Here is a 17,056-nt window from a genome sequence, read left to right as displayed (position 1 = left end):
CGTGCGCCCAGGGCGCCGTGAAGCCGCCGCGGGCGGGAGCGGCCCGGCCGCCTGCCCGGAGCGCGCTGTGCGCATGCGCCAGGCGGGCGGTTCGAAGGCGCGGCGGGGGAAGGCGGGGATGAGGTGAGCCCTGAGGGAGCGCCGGGAACTGAACCGGGAACCGCACCGACATCGGGACCCCGCGACGGGCTGTTCGGGAGGAAGGCTCGGGGATAAGCCTCGGGACCGAGGGGCGTGAGGGCAGGCAGCTCCGGGAACATGGCGGTGTTCCCTGAGGGGGCGACCGGCCCTGAGGGGGGTTCTGTGGGAAGCGGGCACGGAGGGTCGGTGTCGAAGGCTTTGAACATGAGCCTCTCCTGACAATAATTCAGATATTTATTAATTTTCTGCGTGAGGGGTGACTCGGTCTCCCAGTGACACCCGGCTTGGCCCGACTCGGGCTGGAATCGGCCGGGAATGGCAGCGAGCTCGTACCTGCCTGCAGAACGCCTCACAGGCACGTCCGGGATGGCAGCGAGGAACAGCAGCCCAGAATAACCGAGAGAGTTTTTTTTTTTTAATGACCTTTTTTTCTGTGAAGGAATAGAAAAGTGAGAAAGCAGGGCTGCTGTCAAATGCTGAGTGGGGAAAAATGTCAAAACATACCAGGATGGAGTCAAACGGTTTGCTCTCTGTGGTGGAAACAAGGGGAATTCTGCAGGGAATCCTTTTGTCACCTCAGCAGGCTGTGGCATCAGGCCTGGTGCAGTTCTCAACTGGAAAAGAGCTGCATTTTTGAACTGGCTTAAGTTTTCCAATTTTGCATCCTACTCCTGTAACTCTTGAGTTATAATTACTTGTTCCCATCATGCTTTACAAAATAAAAGTGAGAAAACAAATAATTTTCTTTTTCAGGCTTAAATACCAAGTGAATAAGGATGTCAATTGTCACAGTGCAGCTTGGGCAGTGTGGGAACCAGACTGGGCATGAGGTGTTCAGTGCTCTCTGCAGTGACATCCGTGGCACCCACGGGCTGTGCTCCAAAAAGGAGAACCAATCCTACCAGGATTCCTGCAAGGAACGGTTCTTCTGCGAGGAGGAATCTGCAGGTACAGCTTTAAAAGGCTTTTCTTCCCCTCTCAGGGTCTGATTTCATCCTACAGAAACATCAAATGGTTTATTTAATGAAAGATCTGTGCTCTCTGGAGTTCAGATTTGGTTTTGGCACAATAAAAGGTTCAACAGAAATCAGGGCATGGCCAGATCCTGTCTGTAATGTCCCATTAAGAGTGGTAGGAATCACCTTGGGACACTGTACCCATCCAAGCCCATCCATCCCACCTGAATAATCAGCACATTTCCCCAATTCTGTTCTCCTTCCTGTGCAGTGCCTGTTGCCCGGGCTGTGCTTGTTGACATGGAGCCCAAAGTGATCAGCCAGGCCTTATCCATGGCTGCCAGCTCTGGCCACTGGAGGTACAGCAGCCACTCACACTTCTGCCAGAAGCAAGGATCTGGGAACAACTGGGCCAACGGGTAGGAACAGCTGCCTCAAGCTTCCCTGGGGGAGTTCTGGAGGCTGATGAGCTGCTCAGACTCCCAGGATGGTAATGCAGCAGCTGTGGCACTTATAGTAAAGTTTGCTTTATTAATAACTTCACCTTTCTGCTTTTATTTTGATGCCCTGTCTTGCTGTTTTGTGTTACCCCACAGTTACTGTGTTCATGGGCCCAGACACAAAGAAGCAATCATGAACCTGGTGCAGAAGGAAGCAGAGAGATGTGACAGACTGGGGGGATTTTTCACAATCATGAGCATGGCTGGGGGCACAGGATCAGGCCTGGGAGCCTTTGTGACCCAGTGTTTGAGAGATGCTTTTCCTACCTCCTTCATACTGAACCACATCATCTGGCCCTATGGCACTGGGGAGGTGAATGTCATGTTGCCTTTTAATACATAATAAGAGTTTACATAGAATTTATAGGTTTATAATCCCTGGTTACTTTTAAACAAAAGATCTACAACAGAAATAAACTAAAAAATGGGTCTATTTTACACTGAAAAAGTTCAAGTGACCCAGTGTCACAGCTAAAGAATTTTTACCAAAAATTTCCTCTTGATAATTTAATTGCTGAAGTGCTGCAGATTCACAAGAAGCCAACTAGAAATCTCCAGATCTGCTCTTATCTCAGCATTGTAATCAGTTCCCAGGCAGATCTGGTTCCAGCATGTTTGTATGGAGAGAGATGGATAACCTGATTTTCACAGGTCTTGCCCTCTTTCCATGAAAAGGCTGTGACCTCATTCTGCACTCTGGCAAAGAAAATGAATCACTTCCTAAATCATAACTGAGGAAACAGCAGGAGCCAGGGGATTACAAACTAAAAGGAGATTAAATTGTTTGACTCTTCTTTGTGTGTGTTGTTTTGTTTGCTTCCAGGTCATTGTTCAAAACTACAACTCTGTTTTGACTCTGTCACATCTGTACCACTCATCAGATGCCCTTCTTGTCCATGAGAATGATGTCATCCACAAGATCTGTGCCCAGCTGATGAACATCAAACAGATTTCCTTCAGGGATGTCAATCAAGTCATTGCTCACCAGCTGGGCAGCGTTTTCCAGCCCACTCACCCAGCAGGAGGGGGCTCAGGCTACAGCAGAAACCCACTAGGTACCAAAGGCAGCAGCCTCACACCTCTCTGGGCTCAGCTCAGCTGGGAACTGAAGTGCTGCAGTCTCCTTGCTCAAGTGTTTGGATACATCCCAAGTTTTAGGACAGAAGAAGTTCAGTCCCAATGTTGTAGCAGAGTCAAAAATAGATCCCCAACTTCTGGTTTCATTCTTTACCAAAAAACCTGTTTCTCCTTTTTCAAGTGATCACAGACACCCTTGTTTGCATTTCAGAGGAAATTTGCTCAGGGCAGTAATTCTGGACTGAGTTTCACGTTTCACTTTGGGTTATAAGTTTGTACGAGCTGAAATAAACTGAGAGTTTTGAGTTTTGCTCAGGCAGAAAAGGTGAGCAGACAACTGGGTAGCAACATGCAGCAGAATGACATTGGTACCCTGAAAGAATTAGAGAAAGTTGCCCATATTGCTTGTAAAATTAAACTTCCACATCCATCTGGAGTGCAGAGAGAGTCCTGGAGATTTTGACCTAAACTGTAAAATAAAAGCTACTAACCCCCTGTACAGAACTCAGTAACACACAGCAAGTTTGCATGGCTTTGAAATTGCTAAATCTCTGACCATTCCTCACTCTCCTCCCATTTTAGCTGCCCTGTGCAATATCTTTGTCCAGCCTGAGCAGCTGTTGATTTCTCCTTCCAGGAGATTTAATGGAGACGTTGGTCCCACACCCCGAGTTCAGGATGCTGGGCCTGAGGAACATCCCCCAGATGCCTGAGAGCTCCCTGCCCTACAGCACCTTCAGCTGGCCTGGCCTCCTCAAGCACCTCAGGCAGATGCTCATTGCTAATGCTCAAATGGAGGAAGGTAAACAATCCCCAGTCCTTCCCTCTCCATCACTCTCTAATCATTCAATTGTGCAGGTGCAATAAAGCTGGATGTTTTGTAGAGTTCAGAAAGAAGCTGCTGCCCTCAGCAGGAATTTGCCCCCACAAAAGCAGCTGCTCCTTTCACCATTCCCTCAGCTGCCACAGCAGCTCCCAGATTGCTCCTGCTCTGCTTCCAGACATCTCAGTTAATTATAACTATTGGAAATACACAAACCAAACCGACAGTCTGTGGCTGTGCACTCAATTTACATAACTCATTTGGAACATTCCTTGGATGGTGAGCTCTGCTTTTTCTTTTTACACCTTCTATGCATAAAAATCAGGCTCAGCTCTCCCATGTAATTTACATGGAGAATTCATTACAGCTCCCAGTTATGCAAGGAACGGGCTGGAGGCTTGCTAAGTATAGAAACAGGTATCCATTTTCTGTGGCAGAGTGACTGCCAGGCAAACCCTGCTGGATTAGCAGTGGTGTTCTCTGGGAATTGTGTGATTGCTGCTTCATCTCTGGGAATTGTGTGATTGCTGCTTCACGTGCAGCAGCTACAAGCTCCAGTGTGGTCTCAGTTTGGGGCACAGTGACAGTTCCCATCTGCATCTCCACAAAACATTAACTTGCTTTTCCATCTCTTTTTCCCAAATCCCAAAGGCATTGATTGGCAAGTACGACCACCACACCCAGGCTCCTCCATCCCCTCCACAAACAAACCCCTGCACTTCAACACTTCCATTGCCAACCTGCTGATCCTGAGAGGAAAAGATGTGCACAGCGTGGACTTGGGTAAGAGGGAGGAGCACAGCACCTCAGGGGGTCTGGTTTCACATCTCAGTGCTGGCTTTGCAGACCTGATGCAAGTGGAAACATCCCAAGACCACACATTTGACTCCCAAAGTTGATATTCCCCCTAGAAACATTTTGCTGTCTCATTGCTTAGGGCTGTTGTGTTTTACTTCTGAGTTTCCTGAGCACTTTAGGGAAGGAGGAAGAGACTCAAGTCTTTATATCTGGGATTCTTGGCTATAATGTCTGAAAATAAATGTAGCTGTTTCTGGAGTGGTGAGCATTGCTGGCAGCTGAAGTATCCACACCAGTGTGCTTCTAGATAATCTAAGGAATCTGTTCAAAAGTTGTATTTGCAGCAGGCTGCCCACTCTGCAGATATTCTCCCAGATCTGATCTGACAGCATTGATTAGGCCACACAGGGATCAGGTGTGGGTTTTGTCCAAAGGGCTGTCCTGTTTCTGCTGCAGGAAGTTTCCAAGATCCCTCATTATACACATCGTGGCTGAACCCTCAGGATGCTTTCAATGCATGGAAAACTCCCAGAGCATTTAACAAGTATGAAAAGTCTGCTGCTTTGGTCAGCAACAGCCAGTTCCTGCTGAAACCTCTTGACAGCATCATAGGAAAAGCTTGGAATATGTTTGCTTCCAAGTAAGTGAAAATAATCGTGCTGGTGCTTCATTAATAATTACCAATATCTTCACTGATTTCTAATGTCTGACCCATTCTTCAACACACAGAGCTTACCTTCACCAGTACACAAAGTTTGGGATCCAAGAGGAAGATTTCCTGGACTGCTTCACAACCCTGGAACAAGTTATCTCCAGTTACACCAATCTGTGATTCATTGCTTTGTTATGAGGGTCTGATCCAGAGATTTTCAGAAAGAACCAAGCTGGAAAACCTTCCATCAACTCCCTGAAGTATGTAAATTATTGACTGGGGTTATTTTTCAGTCTTAGGAGCAACATGTCTGTGTGTGTGTGAATAGCAAGAACTGAATCTGAACTGAACATAATCATATTATTCTTATTTAATATATCTAATAAATACCTATTTTTCAATACATTTGCTATACTCTAGCTCTATCCTTTTCTGACCATTTCACTAAGCAAAACTACAACTCCTGTTTTCCTCCAAGTTATAAGTTAATTAACTTGTTAATTATTTAAACATATTTACAATGGGGATGGCTGGTAGATTGCAGATATAAGAACTTATAATTTGATATCATAAATACATTTTCTAATTTCCAAAGTCAATTTAAGGACTTGGCTCCTTTTTGCACGAGTTTTACCACGACCACAAGGTGGTGCCCTGGGAAGCTGCAGCTCCCTCCTGGCAGGAGAAGGGATGGAATGACTTGGGAAGGCACCCACTGAATTAAAATTAATAAAAGAGTGCAGTAGAATTAAAGATTACCTTGTGACACTGAGCTCTCTTCTGCCTCAGTCAGCTCTTCATTAATGGTAGGGAGAGCTTTGGGAATTCTTGCCATTCCCCCCCTGTTCTCCCACAGAAATAACCCCACAGGCCAAACATTCAGAGTTCAATCAGCCTCAAGGAGTTTTTCCTTGACAAATGGACAAATTTCACAGTGCACCTTCAGGTTTTAGTGCCATTTCATTCAAAAGATGGCAGCTCACAGCTGGGGCCTGCTCTGGTCAGAGGGGATTTTCTGCTGTTTCTGCCACTTTCAACCATTGTCTAATTTGGGTATTTTCACAGAAGAAACTGCAGCAGAGATTGCACAAGAAGTTCAGACAAACAGCACAGGCAATTGGAGTTTGCAGGAACAAAGGGTCAGGAAAAAGGACCATGGTGAGCTTCTCCCTCCTCCAAAAGGCACAGGATGTTCAGCAACACAGAAATAAACTCCCCTGGTGCTTTCACCAGATCACAAACAGAATTTCCAGAAATGAGAGTAGGTAACTCCATGAAAAAGTGGCCAAGTCCCAGGAATCCTTTTCCTTCTCACTTCACAGAACAGGTAAAAGAGTTTTTCAAAAGGCTAAGGACAGGTAAGTGCCCTGAGAAACAAGGAAGAGAGCAGTGGGTCACTGTAGTGCTGTAGCAATAAATAACTTTATTGCAGAAATAACCTCATGTTATCTCTGTATTCATAATCTGAGCATGAGGCAAGCACAGCAGGTGCTCAGTGAACCTGTGAATGGTACAGAACCATATTTGTTATTTATTTATGGCACTTCAGGCTAATGCAGCAGGATATTTGCTCTGTTTTGTTTGTTTGATGGCAGAATTTGTGCCATGTCAGGAAACAGCACACAGGTAAAATGTCTGACCCCAAAACAAAAATTCAAATTTTGTCTGCTGTAACCCCTTCCTGCTCTGGAGCAGGGGCTGACAGGAATTGTTTTAGGCATCTCTAAGCCTCTTCCTGTGAATGTTTTTCAGTCCTGAAATTCTCACACCCTTTCCCAAACTCAGCCTTCATTTTTTTTTTGATCTATGATGGGATTCCTTTATTTTTTCCCCAGGATGTGGAGAGGGTCAGAGTGACAGGAAGTGAACAGCCACTATCAAAGAGTCATCACCTGCAATGACATTAAACGGTGGAGGAGCAATTCTCTACGTAATTGATAAAATTAATTATGTAAATAGAGCCTGAAGAAGGCCTTTATTTCATTAACAATTGCAATTAAGGAGATAGATCAAAGGGCAGCACAAGCCAATGGCTCAGAGCCAGGAACAGCAGAATCAGTGGCCTTGACCTTGCTTGTTGTAGGCAGAGTCCCCACAGGATGTCCATAAACCCAGAACAATGCTCCAAACCTCACCATTGTTTGCTGGAACGGACAGGTGCAGCTCACTTGGAAGTTGATTCAAGAACTCCAACTATAGCAGACATTCATGAACAGGAGAACATTTATTTGACCACAAAAAAAAAAAACCCAAAACAAACCTACCCCCCCAAAAACAACCCACAAACAAAGCAAAATAAAACCCACCAAAATAAAAAATAACCTTTAACAACCTAAAATGTTTTAAACACGGTAAGTGTTTGGCAATGTAGTTACAAATTGTTTCTTTGGGCATAATTAAATATTGGTGTTTTTAAGGTTAGACTCAGTACCAGCACAGGAAGGATGGAAATATGGAAGAGAAAAAAATCTGTGGTTCCCACAACAACTAGGGTTTAATATATGAAAAGAGGAAATTATATTCAAATTACCAGCTGAAACACTACTGAGAAACACTAAGGTACAAAAGAATGAATAATTCACTTCTTTCTGCATTTGCTAATAAATTTAGTATGGATAAATATTATTAAATGAGAGCCCAAACACCCAAAAGGAAATAGGACTGAGTGTACTTTAAAGAAATCTGCTTTTTGCTGGACTCCACTTTAAAAACTGCACAAGAGGAATCAGGAAAGTGATTCACGGATCCGATGTAGCACAAAAAACTTCCAAAAGGAACTGAGCTGCTGCCTTTCCTCAAGGGCAGCCCAGACAGAGCTTTTCCAAAGCAGCAAATTCCCGCGGAGCTTCCTGCTCCCGCCTCTGCCCGCGCCCCCGCGGCACAGCCCGCGCACCCGGGCGGCTTTTCAGGGCCTGGAAGTGGAGCTGATAATCCCCAGTTGGAACCGTGGGGCCTTTCCGGCCCCTTCAGCCCAACCGGGGCTCACAATGGTCCCCCCTGAGCCCCACGGTGCGAATCCTGTCCCTGCAGGCCGGGCCACTTCCCCTGCCCGGCTGGGGCAGGGCTCAGCCCCCGCCCTGCATAGCGCAACCCTGCTTAACCCTTTCCAGCAGCTGCGAGAAAGAAATTCCTGCCAGCCACAGGGAAAAGGTGGTAACAGCCCCAGAGAAGAGATTGGAGAAGCTGCTCATTAGGAAATCAAGGAATTTTTAGAGTAAAGGTACTCCATGATAAAGAGCATATCAAACAGTGGCTCCTAAGAGAGTCACACTTATCTGTGTGAATTAGGTGCTAGAAACCTTCTTGTCTTAAAACCAAACTTAAAAATCCCAAATGTTACACTGTAAGATAGAAAATTTAGTAAACTGAGGGTGTTCTCTAGGCCAAAATTCATTTTTTAAAAGTAAAAGCATTAAGTGGAGAAACTAAAATAAGCCACTGGTTAAACAAAAAAGAAAAAAAGACATAAAATATTTCTTGAGCTTTTGTTTCACAGTTGTGTGAGGAGAAATGAGCCCCGTGCTGGATTTGCACTGAAATGGGTGCCTTCTGCTAAAATGATTATTGTACATATTTGGTTACATGGACACTGTCACGTTTATTTAAGGCTCACAAAAATACACTTCAGTTGCCTGAGATGGTGTAATTGTGGGCAGGATTGGGTTTGAATTTGGGCCCAGCAGTGCCCGAGATGTACCAGATCATTTACAGGAGCACGGATGGGAAGTGGCCCCGTCCCACTGAAGGTGGAATCAAATCCTGCCTGGTCTGGGCTGGCAAGGGCAGCTGTGGCTGCTCCCTGCAACCTCCTCAGTGAGGCTGCTGAGAGCTGGGCTCTCATCCCCAGCTCCTGCTTCCCACATGGCCTGGAACCATCCTGAGTTCAAGGATCCATCTTTCCAAGGAGAGGCTTGCTGCTGCTGGCCTGTCCTGCTGCCACTTGCAAAGAAAACTCTGGGAAGTTTCCTCCCCACCCACTTTGGGCAAGTCCAGCCTGTGTAAGCTGACTGGGAGTCACTGGAGTCAGGAATTGTGTTTATGGAGTGATTTGGAGTTGTGAATCTTTCCTTTACAGGCTGAATTTTGGTGAAGAAACCAAATGCAACTGATAAAACAATCAAAACCATAAATATGGCACTGAAAGACCAAAAATCCAATTAAATACTCTGCTCCAGAGAAAGCTTCCATTCCCCCCAACAGCCACTAGCTCAGAGTTTCACATTATTTTCCTCTCTAAAGATTTGGTCAGGCTCCCCCTCAAGCCCAGTATTTTCACATAAGAAACAGACACAAACTGATGTGTGCTGTGGAAGGAGAGCTCACACTTCAGTGACAGCAGGAAGGAAACCTCAGCACGTGGGCTCCTGTTCCAGCTGAACAAACCTGCAGGGAACAGGCTTGAACTTGGCCCAGAACGGCTCCACACAGGGCAGAGAGGGCTCCGAGGCCCGAGGGAGGGGACAGCAGTGACAGTTTCAAGCAAGGGCTCTCAGGCTCTGCCAAACAACACTTCAAGCCTTTCCTTTCTCACTGAACTGGAAGGATCTCTCAGTCACAGCTGGAATCTATTGCCAGAGATTGCCTCACTTCCCCCACAAACACCTGGCTCCTCCTGGGCAGCCACGAGGCTCCAGGGCTGCCCTGGGCTCTGCCACAGGCAGAAGGGGGAGAGACACTTTGTACAGGAGTTAAAGGAGGCAACAGAATTAAAATCACCACTTGCAGTAGCAAAATACTGCTTTGCAAATGGTTTTGGCATCCATTAGTTGGAAGTGAAGTAAATACAGGCTTCAGGCATCTTAAAAGTTTCTTCCTCGCTGCTCCCCACCTCGAGCCTTACACAACAGCCAGGAATGCACTCCTGTGTCACAAGAGGTCAGCTGGGCTGAGGAGAGGGCTACAAATCCAGGAATCTGAGAAATGAAACGTTATGAAAATATCCTAAATATTAAGAGCTCTCCAGAAAGCAGCTGCAGCAAACCAGGCTCTGGGAGCAGTGAGGTTTCCAGCCAGCCCTGAGAGGTTTTGTGACCACGGTGGGATTTGCAAGAGGTTGTAAATCTGAATGTGTTTTCTCTCTGAGACAAAGAAATGCTGAGCACAGAAACTTGTGTTTTCCCATCAAAGGGTGGAAAAATCCTAATAACCTTTCTGAGGAAAGCCACAGTCCCTCAAAGTGTGAGCCTTGAACAAGGTATTGATGCTTTAATCAGCAGCAGCTCCTGCAAGAGAACTGCCAAGTTCTTTCCTGACAGCACAGAGGCACCACAAGGTCATTTCCTGATGCAACAAGCTTTGGGAAATGCATTGCTCTGGTAAGAATTTCTTACAGGTGATACCAGAGTCACCAGCCAGTTCTGGAGGCCCAGAAGAGCCGTTTGCAGGAGCCGGGTGTGGCTGTTATCAGAGCAGGAACAATACCCCGAGCTGCCACCGCTCCCTCTCGCCTTTCAGCAGGAAGGAGCCGCCGGTTTCCTCATTGCCACTGCCCGGGCAGCGCCGGGAACAGCCGAACAATGACCCGGGAGCCACTGCCCGGGAACACGGAAGATTCCACGAGCTCGGAGCTCCTCAAACCAGCTCTGCTGAAGGCTGACCTTCGGTTTAATGCTAATGGAGTCACTGCTCTTTGACTCAATTCAGGGACAATGATAATAAATTAATAAAACCTCAGCACAACAAAGAGCAGTGCTAAAGCAGACTAACCCCAAGCTGGGCTCATTCCCATTTGCACCTTTGTGCCACCACACCTGGACACCACCAGCACTGAAGGGCTGAGTGGCCTCAACAGCCTCTTCACTCATAATTCAAACATGGTAATAATCACCTTTTTTTGACCAAAATATCAGTTTTTTTCCTGATTTTTTTACACATTCCAGTCACAGATTGCAGGGCTCTCCCAGTTTGGAGAGGTGACATAACAGTGGTGAGTTTCTGCTTGAGCTCCTTCCCCTCCTGTGACAGCTGACCCAGGTTATTCCAGCCTCTCCCTCTGCCAGAACAATGTTCTGCTGCCTTTCATGAGAGCTGAGTGGATGCATCAATAAACAAGTGAAATGTATGAAGAAATTCAGGCCAGCATCTCATGCCCTCCAATAGGCACTTGAAGTAGCAAAGCCACAGCAGGCTCAGAGTTTTTCACCATAATCCTTCTAAAAATGACTCTGCAAGAGCACACGCCAACACGTTCCTCCTGTCTGAAGGCACCAGAGGGGTCACAGTGATCCAGCACTGATCCCTCACCTGCCCAGCAGGATCTCCCACTCCACCAGCTGCTGCAGTCTGCTGAGAGCTGGGTGAGGTACTCTCTATTTTCTTACTGCTTTTCCTTCTACTCCAAAAAACCAACCAAATTTACAGTAAAAAAAAGCAGAATTTTCAGTCTCAGGAGAGTCATTCCAATTACCTTATCTAGAACTACATTCAGCCTTTAACTGCTGATTACAAAGTATTCTTTAACCATGTGCTTCAAAGAAAACCAATTATTTTTACCTCCAAAGGACACACCCAAGCCCCACTATTCTTTACACTTGCCATCAGTTTTGTTCACTAGTATTTATATTTCTGCTTGACAATCAGGGAAGCACCCAGAGTGTCTGCACTTAGCAGTGCCTGCAGCGAGAGGGAGGCTGATTCTAACCAACGAATGAAGCCCAACAGCACAGCAGGGAAGAACTTTCTGGAACAGCACCAAGCCCCTGTCAAGGGTTAGTGACAAGGATCTTTTAGCAGGAACAGGCAGCTGGGGGAGCTGGGGGAGCTGCCTGAACAGAAGCAGGGTGACACTGGCAGGGCAGGGCTGAGCACAGGGAGCAGCAGCTTTCGGACTGCTCTGATGGATGGGAGGCTGCAACTGCACAGACTGACCTGAGCTGGCTCGCTGTGACCGGAGCTCTGCCACCTCTCAGAGGTGGGGGGAGGCACAATCCTCAGGGCAGGCAGGAAAACAGAGAGAGAACCCAGAGGAGGAGCTGCAGCCCCACCTGACCTCGTTTCACAGATAATGAGACCTAAAAGAAAAATCTGTCCTATCAAAGTCATTAGTTGCTCTTACAGGGCTGTTACTTCAGTGTGATTTTCAGTCATTCCCAGAAAAAAAAGCAAGATACTTTATTTAGTGTCTAACTGCACAAAACAGCAGCTAAAAATAGGGATTTGTGCCAAGATTGTTCCTCTTGCAGAAGCTCCCTTTGGATTTGTCCCCAACTCACTGAACTGACTGTTTCCAATGTGTGATGGAGAGATGTACAACAAGAGGAAACTTTGGGTTAAGGGAGCAGAATCCATGTTTTCAGGTCAAATGCTAAAGGCTGAGTCTCTCTGAAGGCACAAAATGCAACTGCTGAGTTATCTCCTGTGCTCACACTGGAGAACGCCTGGGACAGCAAATGCCACAGTGTTACCAAGAGTTCAATACAGAGAATGGAAACAATCCAGCTGAAATAAACACTGAGAAACGGTATTTCTTTGTTTATTTAAGCAAACATAAAACTATCCATTGCAAATCTCATCAGGTTTGTGTCACTTTTCTTTCTATTATTATGGGGTTTTTTACCTTTTACCAAGTCTTATCTCCCAGAAAGAAGCAGGTAGAATGATCACTTCCTTCTTTAAATAGTGTTAGAAAGCTTCAAAATAACAGCAGAGCTTATTGGAATGGACACATGGAAACACAAGCTGAAGAACAACAGATATATATATATATATATTTATATATATTTCACGCTATAAATACGTAAACATATTGACCCAAAAGTGGGGAAAAGTTTTCAGTTTTCCTTGTGGTTTTCCAGCAGAAAAGAGGCAGAATTTTAAGGAGACCTCTAAAGCATTTAGAAATGTGCAGTTTATTGGTCCAGGCTCTAGGGAAGTTTTTTTTTTTTTTTTTAGTTATTGTTGCAGTGTCCTGACTCCAATCTGAGAACACACAGGGACCCCACCACGGCATCAATGCCATCCCCTCCCAGAAGTGTGAGAGGTTAATCAATACCTGTGTCCCTCAGGTGACAGACCTGGGGACCAAAAAGCTGCCACAAGGAGTGGGGAGAGCAGCCAAGGGCTGTCACTGATCCAGTGTCCTGAGTGATCCCTTACAAAGTGCAACACTGAGGGTCTGTAGGCTGAAAAGGTGAAGTTCCAAACACAGCTGTGGCGTTTGGAGTTGTACCAGAACCAGTTTTTTGTGACATTCCCGTCAAAGGCCATGTTCAGGACAAAAATGGTAAATGTATTAAATACTGTTCACCTTTTACAAACCACCAGGAGCAGCTGAACAGCCTTTGTGCTCTGAACTCCCTCACACCAACTCCTGCTCTGGGACTGCAGACACTGGAACTGAACCTGTTGGAGCAGCCCCTGCAACCCCTCCCCACCTGCCTGGAGCTCCCAGCCAAGCCAAGGGAAAGGTACAAACCTCAGCCCCACCCAGGGGAGCTTCACCTTCACCTCAGTCCTGCAGGACTGGAGCTCACTGCCAGCCCAGGCACAGACAGGATGTGCTGCTGCTGCTGCTCAATGGAAACAGCTGGGGATGGATGAGGAAGGGTCAGATGAGAGATACCAAAATGTCAGACAGCCTACCGACTGTTGTTGCCATGAGATCCAACAGTCAACATCAGTCTGATAAGCTATCCGACAGGATGGTACAGCCATGGCTCCAGCACAGCACAGCTCTCCAGCCTGCCTCACCTGGCCAAGGAGCAGCCTCAGCTCAGCTCTGGGCTCTGGGCCACCTCCTGAGAATGCTCATTAGAAAGGCAAATGAATTCCTGGTGCTTACCCCCCGAGGATAAAAATGAAAAACAATTGTTCACAAGTGGTGAGAGCAATGCAGGTACAGCAGCAGTGGGACTGAGGCACTGAAGAGGGAAAAGAGCCATTTTAGTATCAATTCTGTTCCTGGACATCTCAACTGGCACACGCTGGTCATAACAAATCTGACTTTGAAAGCATGAGGGGAGAGGTTCTCTGAAGTTCCCTGCACCATTCCTGGGCAGACACAAAATCTGCTTTCAGCTGGAATCTGAACTCTTCCCCTCTCTTCTCCTCCACTGCCCACAGTTCAGGGCTCAGGGGCAAACACCTGAGCAGAATTTAAGATAACCAATCTTGTTCTCTATTTCACCTACTTAAGCACTGACTGTGCTCCAAGCAAGGCACAGCCTTCCTCCTCCCTTGGCTAAGCAAAAAGTTCTGAAGAAAAAAGAACAAAAAAAGTACAAACCAAAAAAAGTACAAAGGGTTTGAGCACCATTAGTGCAGGAACATGCAGAGCATCCAAAAGCGAGAGAGGAAAAGAAACAGCTTAAAAAGACTGACACAAGAAATTCTGGAATGATCATAAGATGACTTTATAAAGTTTTTATCTTAACTTCATTCTAAATATACAGAATAAAAAATGTTGGCTTCAGCATTTTGACATCAACCATCTCTGCTAACATCATGAAGTTGGAGAGGGTGGCTTTTCCAGCGTGCAATGCAATGGGACACTGGGAATTCAGACAGAACAGCCTTACCATGAGGGACATGCAACAGTTTGTACCCGACCTGTACTCACTTATTTACATTTTCATGGTCTTGAAACTTATGGAAAAAGCAAACCAGCCACCCTTCAAAAGAAAAGGTTACCCTCAGGCGAGTCTGAAGTTAAATCAGGAGTGGGAAGTATTAAATCATCACTTTTGGAAGTAATTTGGATGGACAACATTTGTGCTAAACTCCATTTAACATCCCACTGCCTGTCCTGTAAAACACAACCCAGACTGGTGAAGCATTCACCCCTTACCATAAGGTTTACAAGTTTGTCAATGAAACCGTTGCTCTAATATCCAAATTACTTTCAAAATCAAACAAAAAACCCCCAAAACTTGTTAAGACTTGAAAACTGATGTTAAAAATTTTTTCCCCTTTTAGAATAATGCTGTTTTTTAAACATATGAAAAGTTGTGTCATTTCTCGTGTCTGCCAAAACCCATCCTGAGGGGTTTTTCCCATTTTTCCCAAGCTCATTTGGTTTTTTCTTCCGAGTACATCTTCTGTTGCAGTCGCTTGGCATAGCTCTGGGCCATGGAGTTGATTATAGATAAGATAAAATAACAAACCATGACAATCACCAATTTTTCAAATATCCAGGATAGCCAGTTTTCCCCCTGAAGAGACAAAACAGAAGGAGGAGGATAATGAAGATTAGGAACACGGAGAGTTCTGGGTGAAAGGGGAAAGCCTGACCATGTCTTTATTCTGCAATTAATCAAATTAAAAGCAGGAACCAAGTGCGAGCTGACAGGATTCCTGCAGGTCTGACTTTAGTCCCTTGAAAGACAATGCAGGAGGGGCTGCCAAACCCACGAGTCCCTGATCATTCCCAGTGCTCCCAAAGTGATTTATTATTCCCAGTATTGGCTGGGCTTCGTTAACAATTCGTGGAGCTCAGAATTAGCAGCCTCTGCCTGTCACTCCCTGCTCCTCGCAAAGAAACCGGTTAACAATGGGGTTTTTCCCCTAAATTGTCTTTTCTGGGTTATCTCCCCGTCAGGATCCCACTCTTTGGTGGCCCTGAAGTTCCCGGCCACTTGCAGCGTTTTATTCACGGGTATTTGAAGTTGTGCTTTTTGCCAAAGGAGGGCAGCAAAGCCCAGCTCAGCAATCTCCGCACATTTATTTCCTGGTCCAGGCAGAGCCTCCCCAGCTCCGGCTCTTTTGTGGGAGCAAACGGGCAAAGGGACCTTTCCAACAGCTGCGAGTTCTGCACGTGAAATGCCAGCTGGATCCGTGGATTTCATCTCAAAATGCCTCAGCAGCCTAAAGAATTTCATGTCAAAGCTGCTCTGTCCCACTGAAAATCCAGGGCAAGTTTTGAAAAAAATTTTGAATACTTTTTTCTATATCAAAGGACACCTCTGCCCCATGTACCTGCCCTAACACTGTAATTTCTTTTCCTTTCAAAGACTAAAGGCTTCTCTTATTTCTCTTACTGCCCACTGAGCCACAGATCCCACTGGCTTCCGAAGCATCGCTGCTGCCCAGTTTGTTACCTTTCACGTGGAAAGGCAACTTTTTCTCCTTAAATTAAGCTTTCCAAAGAGGCAGCTAAATGCAGAGGCAAGACAAGCCACCAGTTTTGATTTATACTTTAATTTTTTCTCTAAAGAACTTAAATCCAGTAGCACACAATTAATATTTTTAATTCCCAGGTTGCTTTTAAAATGAGATTTTTATCTATTCCCTGGGTGAGTGCAGACCTTTGAGAAACAGAATGGGGAGTTATGTTTGTAAAAACTACAAGTCTAAGGGAAGGGAGGGAGGCAAAGAGAGTCTTACCTGTGGCACAGCACTGTCGGATTTGTGGTGAAGTTTTATCCTCTGAGCTTCCAAATATTCTTGAAATGGCTTCTGAAGAGAAGGACCTATACTCGGAATAGCACTGATGGAAAGTTCATCCCAGAGAACAAGACAAAATAGAGCCGGAAAAAAAAAAACGAAAAAGATATTTTTTTAAACTTACCACTTTACCTAATCAGAACAAAGTTCAGGCTGAGCCACAGCTCAGCAGAGAACTCAAAGCTACTCGAGAAAACAGAACCCCACGAAATAAATCACATTTCATCTTTTAATCTGATACTTCGGGAGGGATGCATTTCCCCAGATCCTCAAAAAGTGCTTAAAAATAAAAATCTTTCTGAGCCAGGCAGCGCTGGAAGAGAGGAGGAAGCCGAGAGCCGGAGCATTTCCTGGGAGGCAGCAGTGCCGAGAACCCAATGAATGACTTCGGAGAAGTCCCACATTTATCAGCGGCAGTTCCTGTAAGAACTGGTTTGAACCGATTAATGAGGAAATGACTGGGGCTTGTGTCATCCCTCGGTTAAAAAAGAAACTGCTCGCCCAGGCCTCGCCCCTCTCCCTCACGGAGCCGGCCCCTCTGCCCGGCCAAGTCCTTTTTAGGACAAGCCGTGCGTCATCCCGGCCCCGAAAGAATGCGGGAGCCATCCTGCAGCGCCTCCCCCGAGCCGGGATTAACAAAGGAACAAAGGAGAGGCTCCGAGCCTGAGCCCCGAGCCCTTAGCCCTGAGTGCTGCCCCGAGTCCTGAGGCCGAGCCCTCAGTCCCGAGCG

General features: G+C 46.1%; 2 protein-coding genes across 4 annotated transcripts in view; one reads left to right on the top strand and one right to left on the bottom strand.

Annotated features, from left to right (window-relative positions):
- The first annotated feature begins 31 nt into the window (after positions 1-31).
- On the top strand, positions 32-5,546 carry TUBD1 (tubulin delta 1). Its single transcript, XM_059866357.1, has 9 exons — positions 32-123; positions 895-1,089; positions 1,369-1,516; positions 1,694-1,910; positions 2,421-2,652; positions 3,312-3,476; positions 4,149-4,280; positions 4,752-4,935; positions 5,025-5,546. The coding sequence occupies exons 2-9, from the start codon at positions 918-920 to the stop codon at positions 5,125-5,127; spliced, it is 1,353 nt and encodes a 450-aa protein (XP_059722340.1). The 5' UTR covers positions 32-123; positions 895-917; the 3' UTR covers positions 5,128-5,546.
- A 6,856-nt stretch (positions 5,547-12,402) lies between these two features.
- VMP1 (vacuole membrane protein 1) overlaps positions 12,403-17,056 on the bottom strand; it is a 62,140-nt gene continuing 57,486 nt past the window's right edge. For all 3 annotated transcript variants that reach the window (XM_059866358.1, XM_059866359.1, XM_059866361.1), the window contains 2 exons: positions 16,267-16,369; positions 12,403-15,095 (listed from right to left, as the gene is read on the bottom strand). In XM_059866358.1, coding sequence (XP_059722341.1) covers positions 14,952-15,095; positions 16,267-16,369 — 247 coding nt within the window. In that variant the 3' untranslated portion in view covers positions 12,403-14,951. The remainder of the gene's footprint in view (positions 15,096-16,266; positions 16,370-17,056) is intronic.

The sequence above is a fragment of the Haemorhous mexicanus genome, chromosome 22 (genome assembly GCF_027477595.1).
Source record: "Haemorhous mexicanus isolate bHaeMex1 chromosome 22, bHaeMex1.pri, whole genome shotgun sequence".
NCBI classification, from domain to species: Eukaryota; Metazoa; Chordata; class Aves; order Passeriformes; family Fringillidae; genus Haemorhous; species Haemorhous mexicanus.
The sequence above is the reverse complement of the archived record's forward strand: the minus strand, read 5'-3'. Positions and strand labels throughout refer to the sequence as shown.

What these genes read in the sequence shown, in the direction of transcription:
- TUBD1 (XM_059866357.1), top strand. Translation starts at nt 918, where the DNA reads ATGTCAATTGTCACAGTGCAGCTTGGGCAGTGTGGGAACCAGACTGGG. An exon ending in CTGCGAGGAGGAATCTGCAG is followed by an intron (nt 1,090 to 1,368) that starts GTACAGCTTTAA and finishes CTTCCTGTGCAG; the next exon opens with TGCCTGTTGCCCGGGCTGTG. An exon ending in TGGAATATGTTTGCTTCCAA is followed by an intron (nt 4,936 to 5,024) that starts GTAAGTGAAAAT and finishes TTCAACACACAG; the next exon opens with AGCTTACCTTCACCAGTACA.